The sequence below is a fragment of the Cyanistes caeruleus genome, chromosome 12 (assembly GCF_971803275.1).
Source record: "Cyanistes caeruleus chromosome 12, bCyaCae1.hap1.1, whole genome shotgun sequence".
NCBI lineage: Eukaryota > Metazoa > Chordata > Aves > Passeriformes > Paridae > Cyanistes > Cyanistes caeruleus.
The window spans coordinates 1736328-1763527 of record NC_141712.1 but is presented as its reverse complement, the minus strand read 5'-3'; the positions used below and the strand labels follow the sequence as shown (position 1 = coordinate 1763527).

Below are 27200 nucleotides of genomic sequence, written 5' to 3'. Positions count from 1 at the left end.
CGGGCAGCGGCCGGGGCTGCCCGGGCACCGCCTGATCGCGGGGCGGGCGCGGCGCGCGCGGGGCTGGCGGGGCGGCCGCGGGGCGGAGGGGCCGGCGGGGCCGGCGGCGCGCGCGGGCGGGCGGGGCGGGGCGGGGTCCTCGCGGCCCGGTGAGGTCACTCTTTGTGGCGGCGGCTCCAAGATGGCGCCGGTGCTGGCGGAGAAGAAGCTGCTGGGGCCGGACGGGCCCGGCGGGGCCGAGCTGCCGGGCGAGGAGGACGAGGGGCAGAATCTCTGGTGAGCGCCCGCGGCCGCCCGGGGTCAGCACGGCGGGGCGAGCCCGGGCTCCGCGGGGCTGGAGCAGAGCGCGGGCCCTCGGCCGGGTCGGGGCCGCGCTCGGGGCCCGCGGGCGGCGGCGGGCCCGGGGGGTAGCGCTGAGGGGCGCGGGGGCAGCGCTGGGGGGCCCGGGGGCAGCGCTGGGGGGCCCGGGGGTGAGTGACGGGACCCCCGCGGCCGCAGGGACGGGAGGGCGGCGGTGAGGCAGAGCGGGGCCCGGGACCGCAGGGGCGTCCGTGGGGTCGGCTCCGGCAAAGGCGATCTCGTGTTCCTTCGGCTTTTATTTCTAACGAACGCTTGAAAAAATACCTGTAGTGGCAGAAAGGCGTATGTCGAATACAGCAATCGATTGTGATGAGAGTTAGTTGAAAAGTAACGTTCTGCAGTATTATGGCCCCTTACAAGGGAGGAGAACTTTAAATGTTCCTGCCTGTGGTTTAGAAATCATGAAAGCTCTACTCTCGAAGGTCGGATGCTTGTGGTGGTTCAGAGTGCAGTTGGCCTGTGGCTGTGACAGCAGCCCTGCTCGTACACAGCCCGCATGTGCCGGGCCGTGGGTGCGGATGTGCTGAGCTCATGGTGCTGTCACAGCCGGGATAACGCGGCTGCTCTGCTGCTTCCCCAGGTCCTCCATCCTCAGCGAAGTCTCCACACGGTCCAGATCTAAATTGCCATCGGGCAAGAATATTCTTGTTTTTGGTAAGTAACACATGCAGCCAGCTGGGTGTAGGTTTGTTGGGTTTTTATCTGTAGAAACAAAGCATATTTCAAACACTGATTGGAGCAAACTGACGCATGGGTTCATTACAATTGGGTTATGTAATTTGATCTGTGGTCTTTGTCCTTATAGATCTAGTTTCTCTTTGATTTCCACTGTTAGATTTACAGCCTATTTTATGTAATAATAGAGAACAAGACAGTCCTTCTTTCTTATTGTTCTGGTATGAGCCATTGGATTTAACTGAAATACTTGAAAGAGAACAGTAAGTAACTGTGATTCAGAAGTGTACTTGTTAATTAAGCAAGTTGTGAAAAAAAAAATACTTTCTATGAAGCCAGATGTAATTCTGAAGGTGTCTTTTTTTTCCTCTACAAACTTACTGGCAGGTGATGATGGTTCAGGCAAAACCACACTTATGGCTAAAATACAGGGAGCAGAGCATGGCAAGAAAGGAAGAGGACTGGAATACTTGTATCTGAATATTCACGATGAAGACAGAGATGGTAAGTTTGTTTCAAATGCAATCTCTTTAATTAAGTAGGTGCCGTGCTGTTTTAATAATTGTGGTTTGATGAGTGCATTCTGGGCTACGCCCCAGTGGCAGGTTCAGCATGGTGCTGGGAGTTTTGGAGCTGTGTCTGTTTCTGTGGAGGGAAAGGTTTCACAGTCAATGTCCCTTCTCCCTCCTGCCCCCTGACAGCCTGACCTGTTCTGAGGCAGGGCAGCTCTGGGGATCCCTTCACTGCTAGGGGAGATCCCTTTGCAGATGGTGACTTTGTAGCAGCTGCAGTAGTGTTGCTGTGGCTACTGTGTGACTAGAGAAAGGGAGGGATACATCCATGAGAATTTCATCCTCAGCGTGGATCTGCTGACAGGGGTTTGGTGTTTCTCATAGGGGCTGTGTGTGGAATTTTGATTAGCTAGTAACAGAGATTTTAATGTTGTGCTTAAGTTGACTGAGTGAAGAACGGAACTTAAAGTCAGGATTAGTGTTTCCTTATCTCAAGTTGGAGCTGGTCTCTTTGCCCCTTATCTTTTTGCTGATGCTGCTGATTGCTTGTCTCTACTGTATGGAGGGAGATTATGACAAGAGACCATTTAAAAGCAGGCCTCATGATCAGATTACTTGTGTTTTTGGGAAGGACTGGGACAGGAAGAGATGGGGAGTGAGTTTGTTATCTTTGCTCCTATATCTGCCTCTGTTGATGTCATTCTGGGCAAACTGCTAGACCTCCTTGTGTTGGTTTGTCTGTAAAAATGGGGAATGTAAGTCTTCCTATTCCTGACTTCCTTCAGATCTCAGAAGTGGGAAGCAGTAGTGGTGGTCCATCCCTGTTCCTGGGAACAAGCAGACTAGGAAGATCCTATAATGGTATTTTAAAACTGGAGGTGCACTGAAGGCTTGCAGGAGTGATTAAGTGCCATATGTGACTGGTTGTTATGGAGATTGGGCCTGCACTCACGTGGCAGGAAGCTGCCTTTGGATACTAAGTTAGGCACAATGAAAGGATGAGTACATTGCCACGTCTTCCAGGGGCCTCCTTGCAGTTCCTAAAAATCTTTTGGGCTGTAATTTTAAGTGCTGAGCCATTCTTTGCTTCTTCAGGTTCTGGATGTAAGTGCTTTTCCACCGTGCACAATCTGCTTTAGTTCTGCACAAACACTTCAGAGGGCAAAACGCCCTTATGATGAGGAAGGCTGAGACAGCCTGTGTCATCAGGCCTCTTGCAGCTTCAAAGGAGATGCTATTACAAGCAGAAGGATGTTTGTGCTATTTTTTCCTGGTGTTATCTATCAAACCTCAAGTATATCTCTACATTGGAAATATTTTGGGGCTATTCCTGAGTGGCTGAAAGTGATAAGTATTTGAAGTGATTAGGAGAGGTCTGTCATAAGAACTCAGGCAGTGCTAGCAGGAAAAAAGAGAGCTTTTTGACTGACTACAGGCTCAGCTGGCCAGTTCAGGTCTTCATGCATCCTCTAATGGGTGTGTTAGGAGCTAATAATACGTGCCTTTTTCCTTTCTGTCTCATTAGTGTCATCCACAAGCAAAATAAATAGCAAAGTGGGTCAGGACCTCCCAGCAGGCAGAGATAACGCTCTTTCTTCTCTAGGACAGTTTTGGATTTGGTTTTTAAATTCTGTGTGCTTCAGATGAGTGTATGCTCATATACAGATTAGGGAACAAAGCCTTTATAATTGACCCACAATTCTGGAAGCCATAAAGAAGTTCAGGGTGGGCATTCAGGAGCTCAAGAGCAGATGAGTGCTTCTGAGGGTCCCTGCTTTTTATTAGACTCCAACCTAGCCAAGACCAGATCACAAGGATTTCCAGGGGTGCCAGATCAACACTGGTATCTGAAACTCTCCAGTGGAGTGAGATGATTTCAGCTTTTTCCCAGGTGATGGATTTATTTGCTCTTTGTCTTATTCTTCTTCATTTCAGATAAGTTTACTCTATCCAGGAGAAATATTTTCCTCATAGTGCTGAGTCATTCATTATCTCCTTCTGTCTTCCCCTTGGAAACCTTAAGGAATATCTGTGTTTCCTATGCTGTGGTTTCCCCTTTCTCTTCAAGGGATGTTTGAGCCTGGCTGCTCCTTTATCTAAAGTAGAATTTTTCTGGATTGCTGGATGCAATCTTAGTTTATAATTACTTTCCTTCTAAAGATCAGCTCAACAATTAAATTGGATTAAATTTTCAGTTTGTAGGAAAGTTCAACAAATGCCCAGGAGGCATCTCTGCTTTGCAGGCCCCCTTTGTGGTAATCAGTGGTGTCCATGGACTGTGTAGTTTTCCCTGTCTCCTGCTGGGATCTTGGATGGACGTGGGCTCTGTGCTGTGTCCAGCTGCTCCAGCTCTGCCAGGTGTCACTGCTCAGTGTGACATGTGGCTTTGGTCCCCAGGGTTCGGGGTCCCTTAGATTCTAAGTCTGCTACTGAATCTCTGTCTGAAAAGTCACTTTCCTAGGGAAAATGTATCTTTTTATTTTAAAGATACATTTTACTTCTGTCTCAAATGCTGCCTAGGCCAAGGCATTTTCTCAAGAAGAGGTTTGGAGAGACCTGAGAAGCAATCCTGGGAGAGAGAGGATTCTCCTAAATCCCCAGCTACATTATCCTTGGAGCATATGGCTGCTCCTGCATACATGACACCATAGTTCATCTGGATAAAAGCATTTATAGCACTGCCTGCAAACTTAGCTTGGAATATTAACTGATTTTGGAGCTCAGGCCCCAGAGTCCTCCATTAGTGGAATTTCCCAGGGAGTGTGGCAAGTTTCAATTTTTTGCCTCTTTATGATGAACAGATGTTTTTTTGTCTCTACTGGTTAGTCTGCTTTTGAGGACTGAGAATCTGAATTCGTAGGAGGTAGAAGAGAAGCTGTGCATAATTTTCCTAAAGGATCTGTGTTTCCAGAGTAGCTTTCAGAGGCCCTTGCAGGGCTAGGGCAGAGTTACTGCGGGGATGTAGAGCAGAACAGGGAGCCAGCCTGCATGGCCTGCTCTGTGCTCTGTGTGTCAGCTGGAGCCACAAGCTCCACGGGGACGTTTCTGACCTGCTCAGACTGCAGATGCATCTTGCCTGTGCCCAGTGTGCAGGGAGGAAGAACCATTCTGGGGTTGCATTCTTGTAACAAAATCAAGCAGTCTTGGGTTTTGCCTCAGGTTTGGACTGGCCTCAGCCATATCATATGCATATTCCAGCTGAACTGGTTGTTCCAGATTGAGCCAAGTCTTGCTGCTGCACTGGTTTCTAATAGGAAAATTGTCTTTTTTTTTTTTTTTTTTGTCAACATATTTAAAATAGTTATCTTGAAAGTTTTCTCCTTTTTTGCTTCTCTTCACAGTTTGAGCAAGGGATATCTAATTGCCACTGATATCTTTTGAATAGATGCAGGTGTAGTTGCTGTTCACAGAATCAACCATGTGCAGTAAAATTCATCAAAGCTGGAAAAATCTTCTTCTGGACTAAAGGGATAATGGAATATTGACAGGATTTAGAGATGTGATTTTAGCAGCTTTTGTAATAGCTTGTAATTAGTAGCCCCTGCTTTTCCAACAGGATCTGGTAATTGTTTGCTCTGGTTTTGTATGTTATGTCATGGCCAGTAAGAAGGGCCCATTTAACATTTGTGACTAAGTAGGAGCTTGATGTGGTGCTGACAAAGCTGAATTTGCCATCAAGTCCTTGCCAAATTGTGAGCACCCAGTGCTGTATTTTTAAGTGTGTTTTATGTTTTAGCAAATGTAAATCACAAGTCATTCTTCTGTCCTGTTAGAAAGGAGCAAAACCTTTCCTTTTCATACAAAGTTACATTTTTTCACCCAAGTACATTTTAATGTGACTGCAAGGCTTCCAGGTTTTCTAGAAGATTGATTCTGAGTGGTAGTTCCAGCTGTATTCTAGTTCCACCTGTATTCTAGTTCCAGTCTGCATTCCAAATGTTAAAGAAAAATTAAATCCTTAAGGGGAGCAAAGGTGCATTGCAAACAAAATAACTTTAACCTTAGATACTGAATTTAAAACATGGCTTAGAAGCAGTGAATTTGGATATTATTATTGTTAAGTTGCATTTAAAATTCTGAACTTTTTTTATTTATTATTTTTATATTATTTTTGTAACTTGCCAAGGTGTGAAAGTCTTTTCTGCCCAGTATTCACCACAGGAGAATCCATCAGTGCTGAGGAGAGCTGTAAACTTGCACAAACTATGGATAGATTTGCATTAGGTTTTCAAAACTTCCATTCATGCTCCAAGGAGACAGTTGTACATACACACAGTCCCTGTCTATTAATAACCTTTAGCTCATAGAAAGCTCACGGGGTTTTTATTTACTGTGAGGCTGCTGCTTTAGGGCATGTACCCAGGATGTTTCTAGAATGCAGAGTCCTGCACAGATGTTTCATTTACTGTTGTGTAATAGCAAACATGTAAATGTGTTCACATTGTGTCCTACTTTGCTCTCTATTTTCCCAGACCTCTCCTAGACCCTTCCTCTGTCCTCAGAGGTCTTTGGGAGCTTTAGATTCAGACCTCCAGTGCTGTGGGAATCCCTGTGATGCCGGTGATTGCTGTCCTGAAGGGGGACAAGGGAGTGGAACTGTGCTGGGTGTGCACAGGTGCATTTCTGAGCTCCACCCTCACTGATCACTGGAGAGTGAATCGAGGGGTGCAGCTGGCAGTGAGAGGAGCTGTAAGTTCACAGCGTGGCTCTTGGCCTGTGTGTGATCACTGATGTTGGAATGTTTTAGGACAGCCCAACAAAACTTAGAAGAAATGCTAAATGTAGACTGCCCACATACAGCACCTTATGAGAGAGATGTCTGAAACTGGGCTGCCCAGTAATTTTGTCCAAGGCCTGATTAAGCAGGTAGGATATATATATATATATATATATATATATATATATACATATATATATCTTTTCTTCTTCCAGATTTCTTAGCCAAGCTTTTGCCTTTTTCTGAAGTCAGGAGGGGTGGATTCCCTCCTAGAATAAAGTTATGATAACCATAGTAACTGGATTGATTTTGTGAAGCTGAAAGATTCAGGACACAGAAGTACAGTGAAGCAGGGTAATTATGAAGCTCAGTAGCTACATTGAAAATCTGCGTTCCGCAGTGGCTGGTTTGCAGATCTGTATGTTGCAGAAGTCACATACTGTGTATGTAGTGTAGGAGAGACTCACTGTTCCCTCTGGATAGCTGGAGTAAAATAAGCTGTAGTAAAATAGGGAATACTTAGGGTGAGGTACTAGGAAGAGTCTAGAATATTGAAACAATGGTGTTGTTCCTCTTCAGCAGAAAGTTCTAAGGATAATGTAATTCCTTCCCTTCCTTCCTTTCCTCCTTCGTGCCTGATACAGCGTTTCTGGAGGAAACTCCCTTTTCAGTTCCTATACTCTTGCCAAGAGTTCAGTTTTGGGGTAAAATGCCAGCTGTCTGACCCAGCTGATCCCCCTCTACTCTGCCTTGCATTCCAATGAAGTATGCAGCCACTATCAGAAACACCTGGGGGAGAAACACGAAAGCTGCAATACCAGGTCATTTTTCCAGTGCTCATGCTATCAGGAGCCTGCAGGAGCCAGTGTTATGTCAGTGTGAGATAAGACCAGGTGGCACAACCTTGTTGGGAAGGTGGGAAGTTCATCCTGTATTTGCTCCTCCCACTCCTGTGCTAGAAACTTAAACTGCTTATTGCTGGTATCTTGTTTGCAGCTTATTTCTGTTGGGAGGTGTCTTGAGTGTGTGAAACCAGCTTATATGTCTGGGAGACACTGAGGGCAGTGTTCATCCCCTGCTGGACTGGAGCAGGGCCACCCCTTTGGGCCTGTACTTACACATCCCCTGTGTTCTGGGTTCACTCTGCATGTTTCTAATGCAGGACTGTTGTGCAGCGATTATTTTTTTAAAGGAAAATGTTCTGAGCCCAGGAGTGAAAGCATTTCTGAGTAATACAGGCATTTACACAGAACCTGTCTGTTAAACAAGCAGGCAGAGTGTGCTGGTAGCTGGTTCTGCTCCTTCCACTGAACACTGATGCTCTCACCCAGTCACTCCCAGCCTGGCAGTGCAAACCCTGGCATCTGCTGGATTCCAACTGTGCCTTTTCCTTTCAGATCACACTCGTTGCAACGTTTGGATCCTGGATGGAGACTTGTATCACAAAGGGCTGCTGAAGTTTGCAGTTTCTGCCGAATCCCTGCAAGACACCATCGTGGTCTTTGTTGCAGATATGTCTAGACCTTGGACTGTTATGGAGTCTTTACAGAAATGGGCCAGTGTCTTGCAAGAACACATTGATAAGATGAAAATTCCTCCAGAAGAGATGAGGCACATGGAGCAGAAGTGTAAGTCTTTGTGCATCCATACATGTGCATGCATACATTTGTTTTTTAATTAGTTCTCACAACTTTTGACAAATTTCTTTGGGTCAGTGTTTTAAGAATGCGTTACTCTTATGGGTAACTCTGATGGGTTCTTACAGATAAGAATTACTCTTAGGTTGTGATTGCAACTGTAATTCAAATAGACTGTATTAGGCTTTAAATCAGCTCTTCAAGTTTTGCTGACAAAACATGAGGTGGATTATTGGGCTAGATCCTGGGCAATAACAAGATTTTGATAATTTAATTTTTAAAAAGGGGAATAAAAAAAAATATAATGACAGATTCACTTTTTAAAAGACAGTGACAAAATTCAGTGATGAAGTGAGCTATCTGCTTGGCTGTGATACCTCAGCCAGGTCCCATTCCCATACTGTGCTTGTCTTACAGAAGTCTCTCTGCCTTGTTTTTCTGGTGGCTCAGGCTGTGAACCTGGTGCAGATAATTGTGTCTCACTACAGCCATTCCTACCCTGTGACTTTAGGAATGTTGTATAAATGAACCTTCTTTCCTGGCATATCCATGGCAGGAAAGAATCTAGCATTGGCAGACTGTCATTGTTGCAGTATTGGATCCTGCATCTGTTTTAGTAGTGTTGTTTGTTTAGTAGTTAATTTAGTTAGTAGTTTAGTGTTGTTAGTTTAGTAGTGTTGAATGTTCCTTGAGATTTTTTTTTCTGTTTTCATATTGAATTACTCCAAAATAAATTCCTTTAGAGTAAAAGATCTTAGCAACTTCCAGTCCTTTCAGAGGAGGTAGATTCAGGCTGATCCTTTGTGGTTGCTGCTTTTGCTCTGGGCTGGAGAGTGGAACCCTTGCAAATATGGTCTGTGAGTTTCCTGAGCTGCCTTTAGGGAGCAGTGTGATCTGTTTGACCAGTGAGCACTCAGGTGTATTTGTATAACTGATAATCCTTTCTGAATGTTAAATATTGTGTTCCCAGAAGCCTTGTGCCTACAGCATACCAGCTGGAGTTTAACCTTAATAATTAAAACCACCCAGGTTTGATTATCAGGTTTCATTTAATGAAAAAGTAAAATATGAGAGTTTTTAAGGGAAAATGATTGGTTGGTTTTATGTGTGTCAGAGACTTTTTGAGAATGGGAAATGGAAAGGCAGTTCCAGTATCAAAATCCAACAGCTAACCCAATTTGCATGTTTCTGAGATGCAGAAAATGTGTCTCAAATCCAAATAAAGGGGGAGTTTGTGCACTTCAATTTTCCTTTTGAAAAGAGAAGCTTTTCAGCCTTCCCTTCAGAGTGCACTCTGTGAGGGAGCTATGGCAAAGCTCGAGTGCCCTGTCTGAGGAGCTTAGAGGGATTTCCAATAGTGGTATCTTAGAGAATTCTAAATTAAAGTTATCTTAGAGAATTCTAAATTAAAGTATCATAGAAACTCCTGGTTTGTTCTGAGCTCTCCTGGAGTCAAGGGAAGAGGAGATGGGAGAGGGGCTGAGCTCCTCCTGCCTTGCTCTGGTGCCATCCCCTGACTCAGCTGTCAGGGCCCCGATGTCTTCAAATTTCCATTTCCTGTTCTCAGGCCCTTTGCAGGACCCTCATGTCACCTGGGCACATCTCTGGCTTCTTGCAGACTGTCCCTGGGGCCAGCTCTGTGCTCAGGACTTTGGCCACCATGGCCTGTAATTCTGAGGAAAGGTCCATTGTAACTGTGTCAGGGTGATGCACTGGGTAGAGCACAAGTGCCTGGTGAATGCCTTGGGACTGCTGCCCATCCTAAAGCTACACAGCAAAGCTCTCCTTACTGAAATCCTGCTGCCTGTGCCTCCTGGGGTATGCTGCCACTTAGAAAATGAAGTCACTGGGTTGCAACAGCCCAAATATGTAAAAACCAGGATAATCAAAGTGCTCATGAGGCCAGTTGAAACATAGAAATGGAGTGCAGAGTGATGGAGTGTGCTGAATTTAAGCCCCCTGCAGCATAAGAGCATGTGGATGGATGTGTTTCCTGACTTCACCTGCAGACTATTCCCTTACTCCTGCTCCTCCCTCGCAAGCTGAATGTCCACAGTGTTTTCCCTGGCTGTCACACTCAGCACCAGCAACCCTGGGGAAACACTGCTCAGCCCTGCCCTACTGGCATCCACTGGAAGTGCTGCAAGATGTTCTTTCTCCGTTGCTAAGATCCTAACAGTTTCCAGAGATGCCACCCATGTCAGTGTAGTTGGACTTTGCTTGACTCTTCTGTCAGGGTTTGGGAGGCCTTTCTGCACCCAGCCCTTGCTCCTGTGTTTGCTGGTTGAGATTCTGACTCTTGGCTCGCCTGGGTAGGTGAGAAACTTCCCTTTGGAGTTAAAGAGCTTCCAGAATGGGCAGCAGGACACACATGGAGGCAACAGGCTGCTTTCTTGGGAATGTACCCAGAGCATTGCCTGCCTGCACTCCCCCTGTCACTGAGCTGCTCTGGGGGCTCCTCTGCTAAGAGCTTGGCTCATGTGAGGTCAGGTACATAATGTCAACTATGGACATTTAATTCAGGCTCAATTGTGATAAATCATTATTTAAATAACACATATTTGAATAATTCTTTCAGGGAAGATATGAATGTTACTCCCTATTTAAGACAGCAGAGGAGATGAGGTGGCTGTCAGGAATGAAGAACTGCAGAAAGGATGTATACTGGTAAAATGGCAATTACACCAATGACCTCTGGGGTGTTTGAAGCTAAAGAATTGAAACACAATAACATGTTTTTTGCAAACTGTGTACTATTCCATTCAAGCTGAATTCGTTTCAGGTTGTCTACCTTTTTGTTTTTTGCTCTGGCATAGAGCTGAAAGATTTCTTAAGCTAAAATATTTTTAAAAAATTAGTTTATCCAGGTATCTTTTGTCTAGGAATTCTTTTCACAAGACTAAAATTTTTAATGATCAATAAAGATAGGGCACAGAAAAACCAAAAGTGATTGTGAAAAGTTAGAGTGTAAATATGGAATGATTGCCTCAGAAAAATATTCTTAATTTTTCTCATTCTGCTGTTCAGGGCCTGTGGGATTCATCCATTAAATTGTGGCATTTGCCCGCATTTCCACATTGCAGTTAAAGAGCACTCCAGGCCTGAGCATATTACTGTTGCTGGAATAATCAAACCTAATAATTGTGTATTGCTGTCTCAGTAGTGCTTCCAGTCAGTGCATGTCCTAAGTGATGTGGCAGTTTTTGGTGGAGTTACCTTGCAGTGCCTCATGTGAACAATGGAACCTCACTTTCATTTGCTGTATTCAGTGCAAAACTAAAGGGCCACAAGTTTGGTAGATGAATCAGCACTCTGTAGTGGAGGTGTGATTTTAGTGGCACATCATCACCTGGTGAGAATTTCTTAAACATAACAGGCCATTCTGAATACTCAATGTTAGTGATGGGTGGCAGAATATTACAGATTTCCAGAGGAACTGTTGTTTTTCTGGCTTCTTATTTTATGTGCATCAGCTTATGGGTATTTCCTGTTGAAAAACCTTAAACCAAAGTAATTTTCACTACTTCTTAATTAAGAAAAGAGTTCTTTTCCATACCATATAGAAGATGATTCATCAATTAGAACTGTGTGGAGGAGATAGTATTCATAGCCCACTAGGAGGAAAAAAGGAAAAATAAAAGATTTTCTGGGCTATTTGGGTGCACAACTTTATAGCCATTAAATATGGATATTTTATATCCAGTAAAAGCCTGAGAGTGGAGCTCAAATGAGACATAGCTGTGAGCAGTAAGTATGAAACTGCTGTGTGTCAAAGAAATGTTTTGACTGCAGTGAGCTACTTTATTACCGTGTTAGAGTGCAGTTTTGTTCATTAGGGCATCTGACAGTGCCTGGGGTCCAGGTTGGATATCACAGGACTAAATCCTGGAGGGAATTGAGTTGAGGGGGTTGAGTGGAAGCCTGGAACAGTGTGTAAGAGCCTATTGCTGACAGGCACTCACTCTTGCTCCTGAGTTAAAGTGGCATCTGTGTGCTCTGGGTGCTGCAGTTGGAGGTTCTTGCTCTGGGAGTTTGTTTCTGTGTCCCACTGGTCTGTGTCTGGCAGGGATTAATGCCAGGCCAGGTGCATCCCTGGGAACCCACAGAGAGCTCAGCTCCACACGGAGGGGTTTTCTCCTTCCGCGTGTGAGGTGGGGCCTTGGTGCTGCTGCTGGGTCCTGCTGACTCCTGGGGAGAGGGGGAACTGGGATTGTGCCTTTCATTCCCATTCAGCAGAAATTCATGAGGATAAAATTCATGAGGATAAAACCATCAGACTTCTGGAATTTCCATGTTGCATTTGTTCTTATTTACATTTCTAAAATTCTTAGAGCATCTTACGTTTTCTCATGTTGTCTCTTTTTGGGAGAGGCCTTTTTTCCCCAGAATTGCGGGGTTTATGCTCCCAAGCATCTCAGTAAAGAAAAGATTATTTTGCTTTGATATGAACAAAACCCAGGAAAGGAATCTTGTCTGATTATAATGCTGTTAATTGAGAGCTGTATTGTCAAATAGTCTTTTCTATGTGATTAAGTCAGAGAGGCTCATCTGAACCATTGTGGGAGATGCAGATGGTGTTCTTTAAACTGCTCTTAATACACTTGACCTCAATAGTAAATAGTAATGGGAAAGCTAATAAAGTAAAGAGGTACTTCAAAAAACTCTTTTTCTAGTTAAATGCTTTTGATGAGATAAAAAACTCGTGGAATGTGCAGAATGTATGATGGAATTTTGATTTGCTGTAGCTGACTAAGAAGCAGTCCTGGAGGAAGCATCCTTTGGAGCACTGCTGTTTCCTCTCCACAAGAAGGCACTGCCTCCCCATGTTAAAAGCAACTGCATTTCATTTTCATTTGTTTGTATTTCCTTGCACCCTGGCATATATTGAATTGGTGATTGGAAATCTTATAGTCTATATTTTATATTTAGTTTGGGTTTTTTAGGCTTTTCTCTGGAATGGAGCTCTTTTCCACAAGAATCACAGAGTTTTATATTTCAGTTAAGCATTGTAGATTGTGCAGCTTTAAACAGAAAAGTTTTCTGATTTGTTCTTCCTTCCACGCACCAACATACCATTGCAGGAATGGCTCTTGTTTTGAAAAGATACCATGACTTCTTTTTGCAAGGTTTGTATAAGAAACTTGCCTGAGGTTTTACCACTTCCTAAAGCTCAGGAGGCGTGCAGTGCACTCCAGTTCCTTCTCAGAACACAGAGGGTGTTCTGAGCAGCCTCTCTGTGTGGCTGGGCTGGAGATTGGTGGCTTTTCTGAGTTCTTCTCACTGTCCCTACAGTCACTTTGCTGTTCCTACTATTTCTAAAATAAAGGAGCATTTTTGGGAGCAGATCATGGAGTTTGCTTGGCTCTTTCCATGAGGGTTCCTCATGGCTGAGTGAGGAGGAGGAGAGCCCTGCCTGGAGCAGTCACATCAAGGACACAGATTTAGTTGGTCTGTGACTTTTGTCTTGAATAAAAGACATTAAAGTGTAGATTGTAGCCCAGATTTGATAAAACATGTGTGGGCTCAAGTGCATTTCCAAAATGAACTTAATACTATTCCTTAAGTGCTTCTGTATTGGATAGGAGTCAGGACTATTGGAACACTCTTGCCATAAAATAAAGGTACTGAAAACATAAAAAGCATTTAGTTTCCTCTGGACCTCACTGTAGTTTTCCAGAATACAACTCAGTCTCTTCAGGTAGCCTGAAGATGCCCTTGAGTCTGTATTTTTGCAAGTAGATTTTATATTTCTAACACTGGATGCCTGCAACAGAAATGTAGGGTAATAAGAACTAAAGTAATGTAAGAAAAAGTGGCTGTTTCAGGTTGGTGCTTCCTGTGTACATTTTCACCATGCTTTCTTCCACAGTAGGTGCAAATTGCAGGGTATAGGCTGTGTTGCTAAACCACATTTATATTTTCTGTTGTCAACTTCCCTATAATGAAATGTTCAGGGATATTTTTTAGCTCTTGCAGATAATTGTGATTCTTTATAATAGCTCCAGATCCCACTTGATTTGGCTTCCTGTAAGTTTTGATGGAGGAGTTATGGTGTTGGAAGGGGCAGCAAGGCTTAATTTGCATTCTGTCCTCATGTAGTATAAAAATAAATTAAAAAAACCCTTGAGATTTCTAGTTAGTTGTAGATTAATTACGGTTTAGAAAGAACTAGTTCCTTTGTTGTAGCTTAAGAATCTCTCTCTTTTAATAGTTATAAAGGAGTTTCAGGAGTATGTAGAACCTGAAGAAGGCTACCAAGGATCACCACAGAGGAGAGGCCCCTCGTCTGGCCAGGAGGATGAACACGTTTCCCTGCCCCTCGGAGACAACGTGCTGACTCACAACCTGGGCATTCCTGTGCTCGTGGTGTGCACAAAAGTGAGGCTCTGCTTCTCTTTGCTGCTATGCAAGGGTTTCATTACTTCTCTCTTAAAGGCATGCTTTCTACAGACATGCAAAATGAATTCTGGATTAACAGTGGAGGGATTTGTTTTACAAGTGAGCTGCTGCCATCAGCATCAATTTTTACTTTTATAGAATAGTAATAACTTTATCAATTATATGTTAATTACTTTAGGGTTTGGTTTATTGGTGTTATTTTAGAACCAGAGACTCAAAATAAATGTGATGGGAGCATGTAAGATTAAGGAGGGTGTTTTAATATGTGCTGTGATTAAATGCCTGGGTTTTTCTGGTTTATTTTCCTTCCTCTCCCAGTGTGATGCAGTGAGTGTCCTGGAGAAGGAGCACGACTACAGGGAAGAGCACTTCGACTTCATTCAGTCACACATCCGCAGATTCTGCTTACAGTGTATCCTTTTCTGTGCTGAGGAGATTGCCTCTAATCTGGAAGCAAGAAGAGATGTTTTCATGTTGAATTGCACATAACAATAATGCAAGAAATTGCTCTGCAAGATTACTTGGTATGTAGTTATTGCTTAGGGTATGTGCTGTACTAACCTTCGGTAGGTATGTGTAGTGTTTGTTTTTTTGGAAATGTTGACAGATGTATAAAATATTTTATAATTTTGAAATTGTGCATGGGATTTGGACCTTTTGTTCCTTTACAAAGGATTAGTCTTATATTTTGTGTTCTTTCTTGGTTTTCCTCAGAATTTGCAATTTCCATGTAAGCCTGAGATCTCATTTATAGTAAGTTTTTGACTTTTTCTGAGTGAAGTAGGATGAAATTTTCATGTAAGCCTGGGAGGATGGATAACTTTTGTGTATGTCAAAGAAAAGAACCTTGCCTTGTTATATCCCTTCCACCCCTGCATACTAAGTTTCTCTAATTTTGCCTGGAACTACTGCTTAAAGCTAAGTCTAGTAGCTTTAAATCTATTAACTCCTGTTTTGAATTTCTTACTATAATTTAGAAACTGTATCTTACCTAATTTTCCTCAACTAGAAACCCAGATGGGGCTGCCTTGATTTATACATCAGTTAAGGAGGAGAAGAACCTTGACCTGTTGTATAAGTACATTGTACATAAAACCTACGGTTTCCAGTTTACCACGCCTGCCTTAGTGGTAGAGAAGGATGCAGTTTTTATGTGAGTCCCTGGGACAAGCAGCACAGTGTCAGAGGGGTTTTTATTAAGCACTGCATGTAACAGGGATATAGAAATAAATGGAATGGTTTGTTGTTCAAAAGCTTAGTTTGTAAGTTTTGTGGAATCCCAAATTTAAACACCAACTTAATGCATATTACTTTGACTCAGACTGTACCTTTCCAGTTTTTGTATGCTTGGAATTTAGCTGAGAAATAGGGCTGATCTGTAAAAAAATTGCCTTATTTAAGTAGAGGGCAGTAAATAAGGGTCTCTGTAGAAGCTGCAGAAAAGGCAAAGCTTTATTCTTTTTTACAGACCTGCTGGTTGGGACAATGAGAAGAAAATTGCCATTTTACATGAAAACTTCACAACAGTAAAACCAGAAGATGCATATGAAGACTTCATTGTAAAACCTCCTGTAAGAAAGGTAAAAAGGGCTTATTTCTTTCTGTACCCCAACAGAAAATGGAGAATTCTCTTGTGGGGCATTTCCATTTATACTCATATGGCTTTGAGGTTCGCCATGCAAAGTTAAAGCAAGGTCATCTCAGGTCTTTGGAGAGATGCTGATGAGATCAATATCCAAACTGAGAAAAAGGAATGTGGGTATTTACCAAGTGCTCATCTCTATAGGACAGTGCTCACAGGCTGGCAACACTGTTCGTCTGCTCCAATATTTTTTATTTTACATTATTTTTTAATGGCAACTTCTTAATGTTACTATTATTTTAAATGTGAAAGAACAGTTTCAAAAAAAAAGTAAACAATAGTCTTAAAGATTTGCCTCTCCTTTTGATCACCAAAGCATAAAACCAGCTATAGTAATTCCAGCTTTTGCTGTTAACAACAAAATGTTTTGTTCAACAGTTAGTCCATGATAAAGAGCTGGCAGCAGAAGATGAGCAAGTATTTCTTATGAAGCAGCAGGTAAGAATGGAAGAATGAAAATAAGTCCTTACTATTAGTAAGATTTCACTTTAATTTCTCCCTTATTACTGCCTTTAGTTTTTCATTTCTCATTTAAATCACCAGGTAGCTGTTTCTCAGCTTTGCAAATTCAGATGTAATTGTGAAGTAGAACTTTATTCTAGCAAGTGCAACCAGGAAATATGGTCACTTATCTTGGCAAGTTCAAGGGAAGATATGCTGAGAATAGAAAGAATTTACATGTCAAAGGAGAAGAGGAGGAAGAGACTTTGTATTTCACCACAAAGTTGTACTGATCTGTGAAATATAAATACTCTTAAAACCTAACATCTGAACATTGCAGTTTCCTTACAGCCAGAGGCTTGGTAGACTTTAATGTGTCAAATTCGGCCATGCTGTAACTTGTTATTTTCTTTATTGCTCTATACTTTAAAAAATACAACAATTCTTCCCTATCCAGGTGATTATAAATGTCCTGAAGGTTACAGACTGGGGTGTCTGTGGTTCTGGCTTTGAGTTCTGGACTGGCTGTGTGAGACAAAGGCCCAAAGCTTATTTACTCCTTGCAGTCAGTCCTCTAGAGGCAGAGTTGGGAAGAATGGAAATATCAAAGAGGAATCCTGTAAATATCAGGAAAAAGATCAAATAAAGTTGTGGTTACTCAGCTTCACTGTATTTTATTCCTCTGTATTCTTTGAAATATATTTAATATGCTTAATATGTTGTTTTTGCAGTCATTCCTTGCCAAACAGCCAGCAACGCCTACAAGAGCATCAGTAAGTAGATCCAAGGAAAAGAGTAGGAGGTGTTTTGTTTCCTTCAAGGGAAAAGGGAATGATTCTAACCTGCAGTGGTCCCTTTTTTTTTTTATATTTAAATGTACCCTACATAATGTCCCCAAACTGCAGAAAGGAAATAAATAATGAGGCAATATTTTTAAATGCTGCTTATAAATTCACTGTGGAAACATTGGATTATTGAACTGAAAATTTCCTGCAGTGATTCAGCCTTTCCTGTAGTAGAGGCACATCCCCAATATAACTGATGTTTTGGGTGCTTGTTTGTTTTTCTCCAGTGTGCATCACTACAGTGCCAATAAAAAGGCTGAAAAAGTATGTGATGTTAAACTTGCTTAATGTAATTAATCCTTTGAAGTTCTTCTCTGATTTGTATGATTTGGACTTTTTAAGGAATCTCCTGCGAGAGGCCCTGCAGGATCCCCAAGAACTCAAGGCAGAGCTGGTCCCACCAATGTACCCAGTGCCTCACCAATCACATCAGTTAAGAAACCAGATCCAAATATTAAAAGTATGAATGAGCATTTTACTCTTCTATCATATGTTATTTTCCTTAAAGTGAATCCTCTTCTATAGAAAGATTTGGGGGATTTATTCACTAATTGTATAGTTAGTTTAATAACAGAAATGCATTTACAACATAACTTTGGATTGGCATTTTTCTTTTCTGGTCATTTATACGACTTGGAATAGAGTTCTGTTACTGCCAAGCAGTCAGACAGAGGTCAAATGCATTCTAATTTCCTTAAATTGCCTCAATACATTTATTATGCATCAGTTGGGTTATTAGGGTGGAGACTGCTCTGAACTACAGTTTCATACTTCATATCACTTATTCTGGAATCCACAGCGAGCCCTGTTCCACTAAATCCTTTCTGGAATGTCATTTGCTGTAGCAGTCACTTGGAAATGAGATCTTTCCCAGAGATGCAGCTCCATGGTACTTAGGGGTTTCTTTCCCCTCTGCATTAAGAAGGTCTGCAGGGCCAGTGTTGTTTCTTGTTGTGTGTGCTGTAGGGCCTTGCCTCACTTCCAGGGGGAAAAATACCCTTCTGGATCCTGTCTTATTGCTGAATTGCCAAGTTTTGGTTTGTTAAAAGCAGTGTGGCATGAAAGGCTGCACTAGAACATCTGTGCAGGTTGTTAATGGGCTTATCAGTCTTTGAATTTCGTATCCATACTTAATAATTTTGCTCTTGGTTTTTGCATTTATTAAAAGCTTTAAAATGCACAAATACTTTGATTAAAATTTCATTACACCCCCCCAACAATCAGGAATGTGCATTCAGCCATCTCTGCCTATGCCAAGGTACGCAAAGGACTGGGGTCTCCAAACTGAGGACAGACTTTCTCAGAGCTGAGCTGAGGTTTATTTCCTTGGTTAGGAAGAGATTTTAATGTATGTGAAAATATGTTATCATTTACCAGCTCTAAGTGTTCTGTGTGATCTGTATTTGTTTTTTTCTTTAGATAATGCTGCAAGTGAAGGTGTCTTGGCTAGTTTCTTTAACAGTCTCTTGAGCAAAAAGACTGGCTCTCCTGGAAGTCCTGGTGCTGGAGGAGTGCAAAGTACAGCCAAGAAATCAGGTATTGGACATGTTATTGCAGAGTGTTTTTAATAGTTTATTTGGCTTCTTGGTCCATGGGTATGTCTCTTACATTGGTCAGGAAAGTGACAGACCATGACAGATGACTGTACCAAAATGTCTTTAAAAGAGTAAACTACTGCAACTTCACAACAGCAGGGCTTCTGTTAAATCTGATATAACTTAATTCTTTGAGTGAGGTTGTACTGCTGGGATTTCAGTGACATTTGAGTCTTGATCCTATGCTGAAAGTGCTGATTTCTTTTTCAGCTTCAGAATTCCTTCCCTTCTTTTCTTTATGCTTCACTGTTGCAAAAGAGATGAAGTTTTTTGGGTTTGGACTGGAGTTAGCAGTGAAACTATTGAAACTTCCCCAGAGTTCAAGCTGAAATGAATTACTCCTTGTGACAGCTTGTTCACTCATTAATTATTTATTATTTTATTGCAATCCAGCACAGCTGATAACACTGACAAATGGGTGCCTTTTCTGTCTGTGCTGTGACTGCAATGTGGGAGATCCTTCTGGTGAATAATGCAGCAGTTCAGTGAAAATGAAAGAAACCTGTCAGAGTGGTTGGTACCTACCCAGACCATGGTGGTGCAAAATGCATTTGTCCACCTGACAGACAGAATTTATGGCTTTGATTCTTTGACTATTTCTGTTCAATACTGTCATTCCCATCACACTGAATGTTCAGGAGCTTTCCTTCCAGAATTCTTGCACTATTAAATTATTGATAGATACACTGATCCCAAGCTTGTTCAATCTCGTGGGTTTTAATGGTGATGCCAAACCCACAGTTCCTCATGCTGAGAGAGGAAGGTAAGGGCCAGACATTCCAAACTGGAAATGAGAAATATCTGCTGCCAGCCACACTGATGGTTCTGCAGTCAGAGAGCCAAGACAGTAGCAGTCTGGGTATTTTTAAATTTCTATTTAATGGGAAGATTTATATATGACATTTCATGTTCTGAAAGTTCAAAAATGCATAGGATTTGACTTAAAGCAAGTCAGGTGTAATTTTTTTGTGTGTTTTGTTTCAGTGTGATGAATTACGTAATTTTGTCTTTATTAAATTTATTATTTATTAAAAGGGGTTTGTATTATATATGATTTCCATAATAATATTGTTTCCATGTTATAAGAACATTGAACTAATTCTTTCATAATCCAGAATGCCTTCTTCAGTTAAACACTGAAAGGTGTCCCTGCTTCATCAAATGCAGCCTCATGTTTTACTTACCACAAGGACAAAATAACATTTTATGGAAATAGAACTAGAAATATTTTTAGGTGTTATTTCATCCTTGCTTTTTATCTGAAGCAAAGTCAGTTAGGGAGTACCTGGCTAGTGATTAAAAAGCAAACAATTCAGAAATAAAAGCTGTAATGTCACCTCTCCAGGAAGCCTATTCCAGTACTTAATTTCTCAGTTATTCTGTTCCCTTGCCCAGTGTTTCTGAATCCCAGTACTCTTGGTCTTTGGGTGGTGATGGAGCTCAGTGTAGCCCTTTGTGTTTGCAGCAGTGTTTGGCTTTGAAAGCAGTTCCCCTTTGCCTGTGACTTGTGTGTGGCCTGCAGGAACAGATTTGTGTGCAGGCCATGTTGTTTGGCTGTGACAGTTGTGTCCCCAGGCACTCTGCTCACCCTGTTTGCTTTGTGCTCAGAAACAGCTGGGGGTGGCAGACAAGGCTCTGCCTGCCCTGAGCAGGGGTGAGCTGATCTGTGCTACAGATGTGTTCTGTTCACATCTCTCAGGGGAACACAGGGTTGTTTTCATCTTTGTGATGCTGAGCAGGATTTTTTGTAACAATTCACCCAGTTTAATACATTTTCTGCCTCCTGGCATGAGGTTTCTAGTCTGTATCAAATTCCCTCAGTCTCTCAAAAGCTTGTGTGTTTGCTTGATCGTTTTTTCCATTCTATCATCATGCCCCACTTTGGTAATTTATGTAAATAACTTTTTCCCTCCGATCCTATCTTTCCAAAATCCTTTGTTGTCTCCTCAGGCTCACTTACTTACCTATCTGCTCTCTTCAACAGCTGGACAGAGTAGATTGCTGAATAAAAGTACTGACCAGTGCTATGGATAACTCATGGGTAATTTTATGAATTAAAATCCATTAATTTTCTCTGCAATATCAAGGCTTTTTTTTTTTTTTAAGTTTATTTCTGTGAAGGTGATGTGAGATGTAATATTGACCCCTTCTCCCTTCTCCTCAGGACCTGTTATCCTGTCATAGAAATGTGGGTGGCTTGGCAGAACTTGTTGGGACAGACCCTGTTGGTTGTTGTGCTGGTAGGCTGTTCTAAGCACCTCAAACATAACTGCAATTTCTGGAAAAACTGCTAAACTAGTCTGTAATGGGCTGCATTCTTTGCTCTTTCAGTCTTCTAGAGCACTTTGTATTCCAGGATTTTTCAAAGATAGCAAGCTTTTTTTTCTTTTTCTTTTTTTTTTTTTTCCCTTGTGTCAGCATTAACTTGTAATTGGAATAAATAATTTCTCTCCTGAAACATACAGAGACAGCAATCATACATCCTCCCTTAACTTCCTTGATTTTGATAGACTAAATTAGACAAGTTCTCTTCTAGTCTCCTGCTAGAGGCTGAGCTCTGTTTTCCCCACTAGTTTCTTCATTAGTTCCCATCCTTGGCTTATTGTCTGGAACATGAATGATCAGAATATTGTAGTCATCTCTGCAGATCTACCTCATTGTAGTGCCTGCTGCAGCAGTTCTTTCTTGGGTGGAAGTGCTTCTCCTGAATGATCTCAAGGTTGGCTTTTCTTGGCTACATCGAGTTGGCAGGTCCCAAGGTGCCTGTTCTTGTCATCTGCTGTGCTCACACCTTACATGAGCCAGTGTAAGATTAAACTGTGTTGAGAAGGTAAGGGCTCCTCATGCTGCTCTCTGAAAAGCTCTTGTTGAGTTTGTGAGGTACCTGGTGCTGGTGAGAACAGAAGAGATGAGCTGTTCCTTTGTGGAAGAGTTGAGCAGAACATCTTGGAGAAAGCATTATTTCCAGCAGCACCTTCTGTGCAAGTAAATGTGCTAAAATTATCTTTGTAGGCATTTCAAGTGTCTAAACTGTTTAAAGAGCCTGACGTTTTCAGAAGGTTGATGACAAAAATATTTAGCTTTAAAGAGACCATCTGTTTCTCTCATTGCTAGGAATAGCCTGAGGTTGAATTGTTGAAATTCTGTCCCAGGATGAGAGTGACATCGTGGTTCTCAACAATTCTGGTCAGCCTCATTGATGGATTGATTTCTACTGTGACAATTCTTACCTGAGAGAAATCTCACTTCTGGGCAGTGTCCATTTTTCCTGCTGTGCAGTGCTTCTTGTTTGCCTTTGTTTCTGAACTCTCTTTGATGTCTAGACTGTGACATTTCAAAAAACCTTAATTGGTTATTTCTGTGGTGGATTATTTTTCTACATCTTAACTTCTGTAGTCACACAGTTATTTCATTCATATTCACAACAAGATTCTTGCAAATTCTAAAGCTGCCTTCCCTCTCTATTCCTGTACAGAGAATAAAGAGCTCAGGTTCCCTGCTCTCACTCTGATCTAGAAAGGGGAATTAATTGTACAGAACTGGGGGCATGTAATTGTCCAGAACACATCTCACTGAATGGGGCCATCAGTCCTTGACAAATTTGTAGGGAAAATGAAAGCAAGTGTCACTCTCATTCACAGTTAAGGGGAAACTCTTATTTTCTTAAAAACAGTTTGTTGTTCTCCTTTGGAAGGTGTTCCCCATGGTGATAAAGGGGAGTGTGTTCCCCTGCACTGGGAGTGTTTTTCCTGTCCACATGAGGTATTTGCAGGACACTGCTTGGTGTTATTTTGGAACCCTAAGGAGTCAGTTCATCCAGCATAAAAAAAAAAGTTATAGTTTTTATTTAGATCTGCTCTTGTTTAAGCAAGGATTTTGTGTGGCCTTTATAGGGTTTAGGGTTTTAGGGTTTAGGCTTTTTTAACTCCCAGGTGCCATAAGTCTACATGTGAAGTGTTTTGTATTTTAAGTTCTGTTACAGTACATTAATTATTGTACTAATTTCTAAATTTTGCTTAAATGCTCCTACTTTGAGTAAATGCTGTGTAGAATGCTGTGGCTTATGACTAGTGCTTAGTTCTAAAATCTTCCTAGTGATTAAAGGTAACCTTTTAACTTGGTTATGTCTTTGTACTTTGGAAAAAAACCACTTGAATCTTTAACAGTCAAATCTTGCCTTCTTAATGTTTTCAGCATGTACCCTGGAAAAAATCCACCTAATATTTCACACACATTTGAGCTGGAAAACAGATGCTTGTTAAATTCTTTGGCTATGTAAGGAAGCTGTACATGGTTATATAATCTACTTTTTGTCTAAAAATATAGCTTTTTAATCTTAAATGCTTGTATGCTCCATGCATTAGGATACATTGTTCCAATTTTGGTGATGAATTTGTCTGTGGGTTTATAATTTTCAGAAACACTGAAGTAAGCTAATGTTTCAGTTAGGGAATTGTTAAAAAGTTTTGAGTCTAATACAGAAACGTAAGATATGCCTTTCCATGAAATACTTCAGTGTGTCTGGTTCCAATTGAAGAAGTCCTTTGAAATGACTACTTGGAGATATTATATGAATATGCAATTCCTGTCCCTGTTTTAAGGGAAGCATTGGCTGCAGACATGAGAGTTCTTCCTGTTAGTTGTTTCATGTTTAAATCCAGTGAGTACAAGTGTGAGTACAAAGTACAAATAAATGGGCTTTTTTTAGCAGGTGTCCTACATACCTTGTGCTTAAAAGTTTGGTTTAAATAAAGTCCTTGCTATCAATGCTAATAATAGAATTGTATATGCTTGACTTTTTACAGAAAATTCCAAATGTGGTTATTTTAAAATCTTAGTTGCTATAAACATGTCGCTGGTGGTGTTGTGCTTTTTGCTGCTGTGTAGTTCAGCATTTCATCTCTTGAAAGTGAAACAAACCTGAGTATCAGTTTTTACACAAAAAATACCCTGCATTGTGCCAGGCTCTGTGTCCTTGGGGAGGTGACAAAACAATGAGAAATCAAGAATATGTTGTCATCTAAAGGTGATTTATTGAATGCTTGTGCTTCTTGGTTGAAACATTTCATTGAAACTCGATTGCTTTGTGTCCTTTTTCTCTCCAGGACAAAAGACAGTTTTGGCAAATGCTCAGGAGGAGCTGGACAGGATCACACGCAAGCCTGACCCCATGGTAACAACAAACTCTCCTCCAACAGAGAATGAGGCTTGATAGGGCAGAACAATGCAGATGTAAATGACCAAATAACTATGTATAGTGATCTGATAAGACCAGGAATTTTCTGCTATGGCAGATGCTATCAGTTTTCTCGGGGCAGGGGAAATGAGCTTACTACATCATTGCCTTGTCCCAGTAAAAAGTGCACATTCAGGAAGTTTGCATATAAAATCCCTCTGTATAAGATAACCATTTAGAGTTTATATAGGGCAATTCTTTTGGTTTGGAGGTAAAGCAGGTGCAGCTGCATTTCCTGTTGTGAAGAACACAGAGAAGCAAAACGGAGAATTCTCTTAAAAGTACTACTGACTGCACACGAGGCAAGAAAGAGAACTGAAACCCTCTTTCAGAGTTACTGGAATTGGCTACTTGTATGTTTGCAATGCATTATATTCTTGGAGTGGTGGTGGTGGTGGAACAGCATTAACTGGGGGAAAGAAGCCAAGGTGGGGAATGGAGCCCTAAAAGGGGAAATGGATTTGGGACAGCGAGAAACCAGAATGTTGGATTGACTGGAGAGGAGCAATGTTGTCAAATCCTGTGTTTCACAGGGGATAAATAGTCACTGTTTTTAAAAGACTACTTGACATTGGAGAATTCCAGGCCAAACACTAAGAACCATGGGAATTTATTCTTGTTATAAATCTTGTTTTAGTTTTTAAAGAAGTCTTAAAGAGTGTGGATGCCCTTTTTGGTGTAGCTGACAAAGGGAGAAACTAAACTTGTTTAGCTCCAAGTGCCTGGCACAGTATGTGATGTGTCTTTAGAAGGTGCTTGAACTTATTGTGCACTGTAGTACAAACAGTCACTGTTTGGTTTTATTTGAAAAACAGTAGTTTGGCAATTTGTATTTAATTTTAAATCCTGTTTTCTGATAGCTTCTGCCTTTTTTATGCCAAGAGGCTGGCCTATGAAGAATGGTGGGTGACGGATCATTTTCCCATAATGAAATGTGCTACAGAACACTCTCAGTATTTTTCTTCCTTACTTTTTTTGTAACTAAATATTAGCTGCCAAGCTAAAATGGATTCCTGCCTTACACCTATGGAGGTTTTTAAAAAAAACTTTCAAGGCCCTAGTTCCAACTACATCTGCTGCAGGTGCAGCCAACTCCAATTCTGAAGGTAACCTAAAAAGTATGAATGTGTACCCGATGGATATCCTGAAGAAGTTGTTTTGTGTTTTCCTTCATGTAGCATTTCATTTGGAAAGATGGGTTGTGGTTGTCCCTGTTGCTCTAAGGGAGCCCTGTCCATGGTCACATAAACCCTCATTCTGTACAAACAAACACAACTGCAGTGGTTACTGAAATGGCACTTTGATTTTATACACGATATGCTTGTTTTACATGGACACACTACCAGAAATTAAAAAAAACCAAGCATATTCTGTGCTCTTAATGCTGAAGGGAAAAACCACAATTTGAATTATACAGAGTTTACTTTTTATTGATATGAATTTGTTGTACTAAATCTGATGTCTGGATATAACTTCCCTAATATATATTGTAACTTAAATATACAGAATTAGACTGACCACTAACACAGTGCTGGGTGTTAACCTCAACTCCTATGTTACAGCAAGAGGCTGTTCATGTGAGTCTCTCTAGACATCTAGAAAGCTAAGAGTATTTACTTGCCTCTTTGACAAACATTAACATGAGTATGTTACTTGTGCCAGTTTTTTTGTTGAAAATACTCAATTTTTTTTATTTTTTTTTTTTTACTTTTTTAAGAAATGGTATGACCTGAAGTTATACAGTTGTCTAGATAACAGTTAGACTGTGGCTGGCTGATGGTGATGTGGATGCACTTCCTGGTGTAATGGGTGCCAGTTGCAAGTTACCACACCAGAAGTAATTACACACTGTCCTCTTGACACTGAGAAGTGAGATTGGAGACTAAACCATCAAAAATTGGACAAGAAAATTGAAGCGTGTGATTGTAATGGCGTAGTTTGAAAACCTCAGTCTGAAACTGCCTTCTTTTGTCATCTAACCTGATAAGCACTTTTCTAGCAATATGGCTAAAACTTACAATTGAAGTATTTTCCAGATGTATAAAAATGTTGAGTATACTAAAACTGATCAAAACTGTTACTGTGTGATAACTTACCAGCTTTGCAGAAAGACAAACCAGGGACAGATTTCCGGTTTCTAATTGCAAGTGAATGCTCCTAGTTTACTGAAGAGAGGTGTAAGTAATGTAGCATCCTGTGGGTGCCGAAGTCTGCTGGCTTTGGTGAGCTGCACAGTTGTTATTCTGGTGTCTTCAAGCATTGGAACCAAAGGCCAAATGCAAACAGCCTTTACATTTTCAAGTGAAACTTCATTTTATTTGCAGATACACTTGTATGGTAGACTGTTTAAACTATTATATGCCTATATTTATATGCATTATAGTGACTGCATCTACTGTTCATGTTTAAACTAAGAAAACAAAAGATGAAAGCATTCAACTTGAAGCAAATAGAAAACTTTAAAGATTGGCCCTCCATAAAAATGCTGTGGTTATGCTGCTTGATTTTAAGTTTGCACTTTTTTTATTGGCATTGAAAAAAAAGAAACAAAAACTGTTTAAACTGAACAGAATTTTGTATTTTATTTAATTTAACTACATTGAAAGTGACTGCTCTGTACATCGTGAACTTAACAATATACATGCTGTAAATGAAAGTTCACTGTCCTGTATACTAAGTTTATTGGTTTTTCTTCCAACTTACAATTAGGGCTGCAAATGTATGAAACAAACCTTAGTCCAGTTGTATGGCTTTAACCAGGTGCAGTATGCAGTCATGTGGAACCTTGCTTTCTAGTGCTGGCAAAACGAGGACGTCTTTAATTACTGGCTTCAATAAACATGAATCCAGACTGCTTTCTGCTGTGCTTTTGTCTGGGAGATGCCCTCCTGGAGCTGTTTGTGTGGGAGCAGGGTGTGGGCGAGCCCTGTGAGCAGGAGGAGCAGGTTGGCTGTGAGTTGTGTCCCTGGGTTAGTGACAGCTAACCCAGCCTCTGCCAGTGCCACTCCTCTGGAGCTGGGAGCTGTGTCCTGTGCCAGTGGAGCAGAGCTGTGCTTGTGGCAGCTCACAGCACAACTGCTTTGGTACAAAATAATGTATTTCATGGGGCTGGGGAGACAGCTGTGTGCTTCAGCAGCTTCA

General features: G+C 41.4%; 1 protein-coding gene across 1 annotated transcript; it reads left to right on the top strand.

Moving 5' to 3' along the window:
- The first annotated feature begins 93 nt into the window (after positions 1–93).
- On the top strand, positions 94–26910 carry DYNC1LI2 (dynein cytoplasmic 1 light intermediate chain 2). Its single transcript, XM_086847677.1, has 13 exons — positions 94–276; positions 941–1014; positions 1423–1539; positions 7662–7892; positions 14113–14279; positions 14619–14712; positions 15318–15453; positions 15769–15880; positions 16321–16380; positions 17115–17156; positions 17571–17688; positions 18648–18764; positions 23929–26910. Exons 1-13 carry the CDS (start codon positions 182–184, stop codon positions 24033–24035), a joined length of 1470 nt encoding a protein of 489 aa, XP_086703803.1. The 5' UTR covers positions 94–181; the 3' UTR covers positions 24036–26910.
- Positions 26911–27200: the final 290 nt, after the last annotated feature.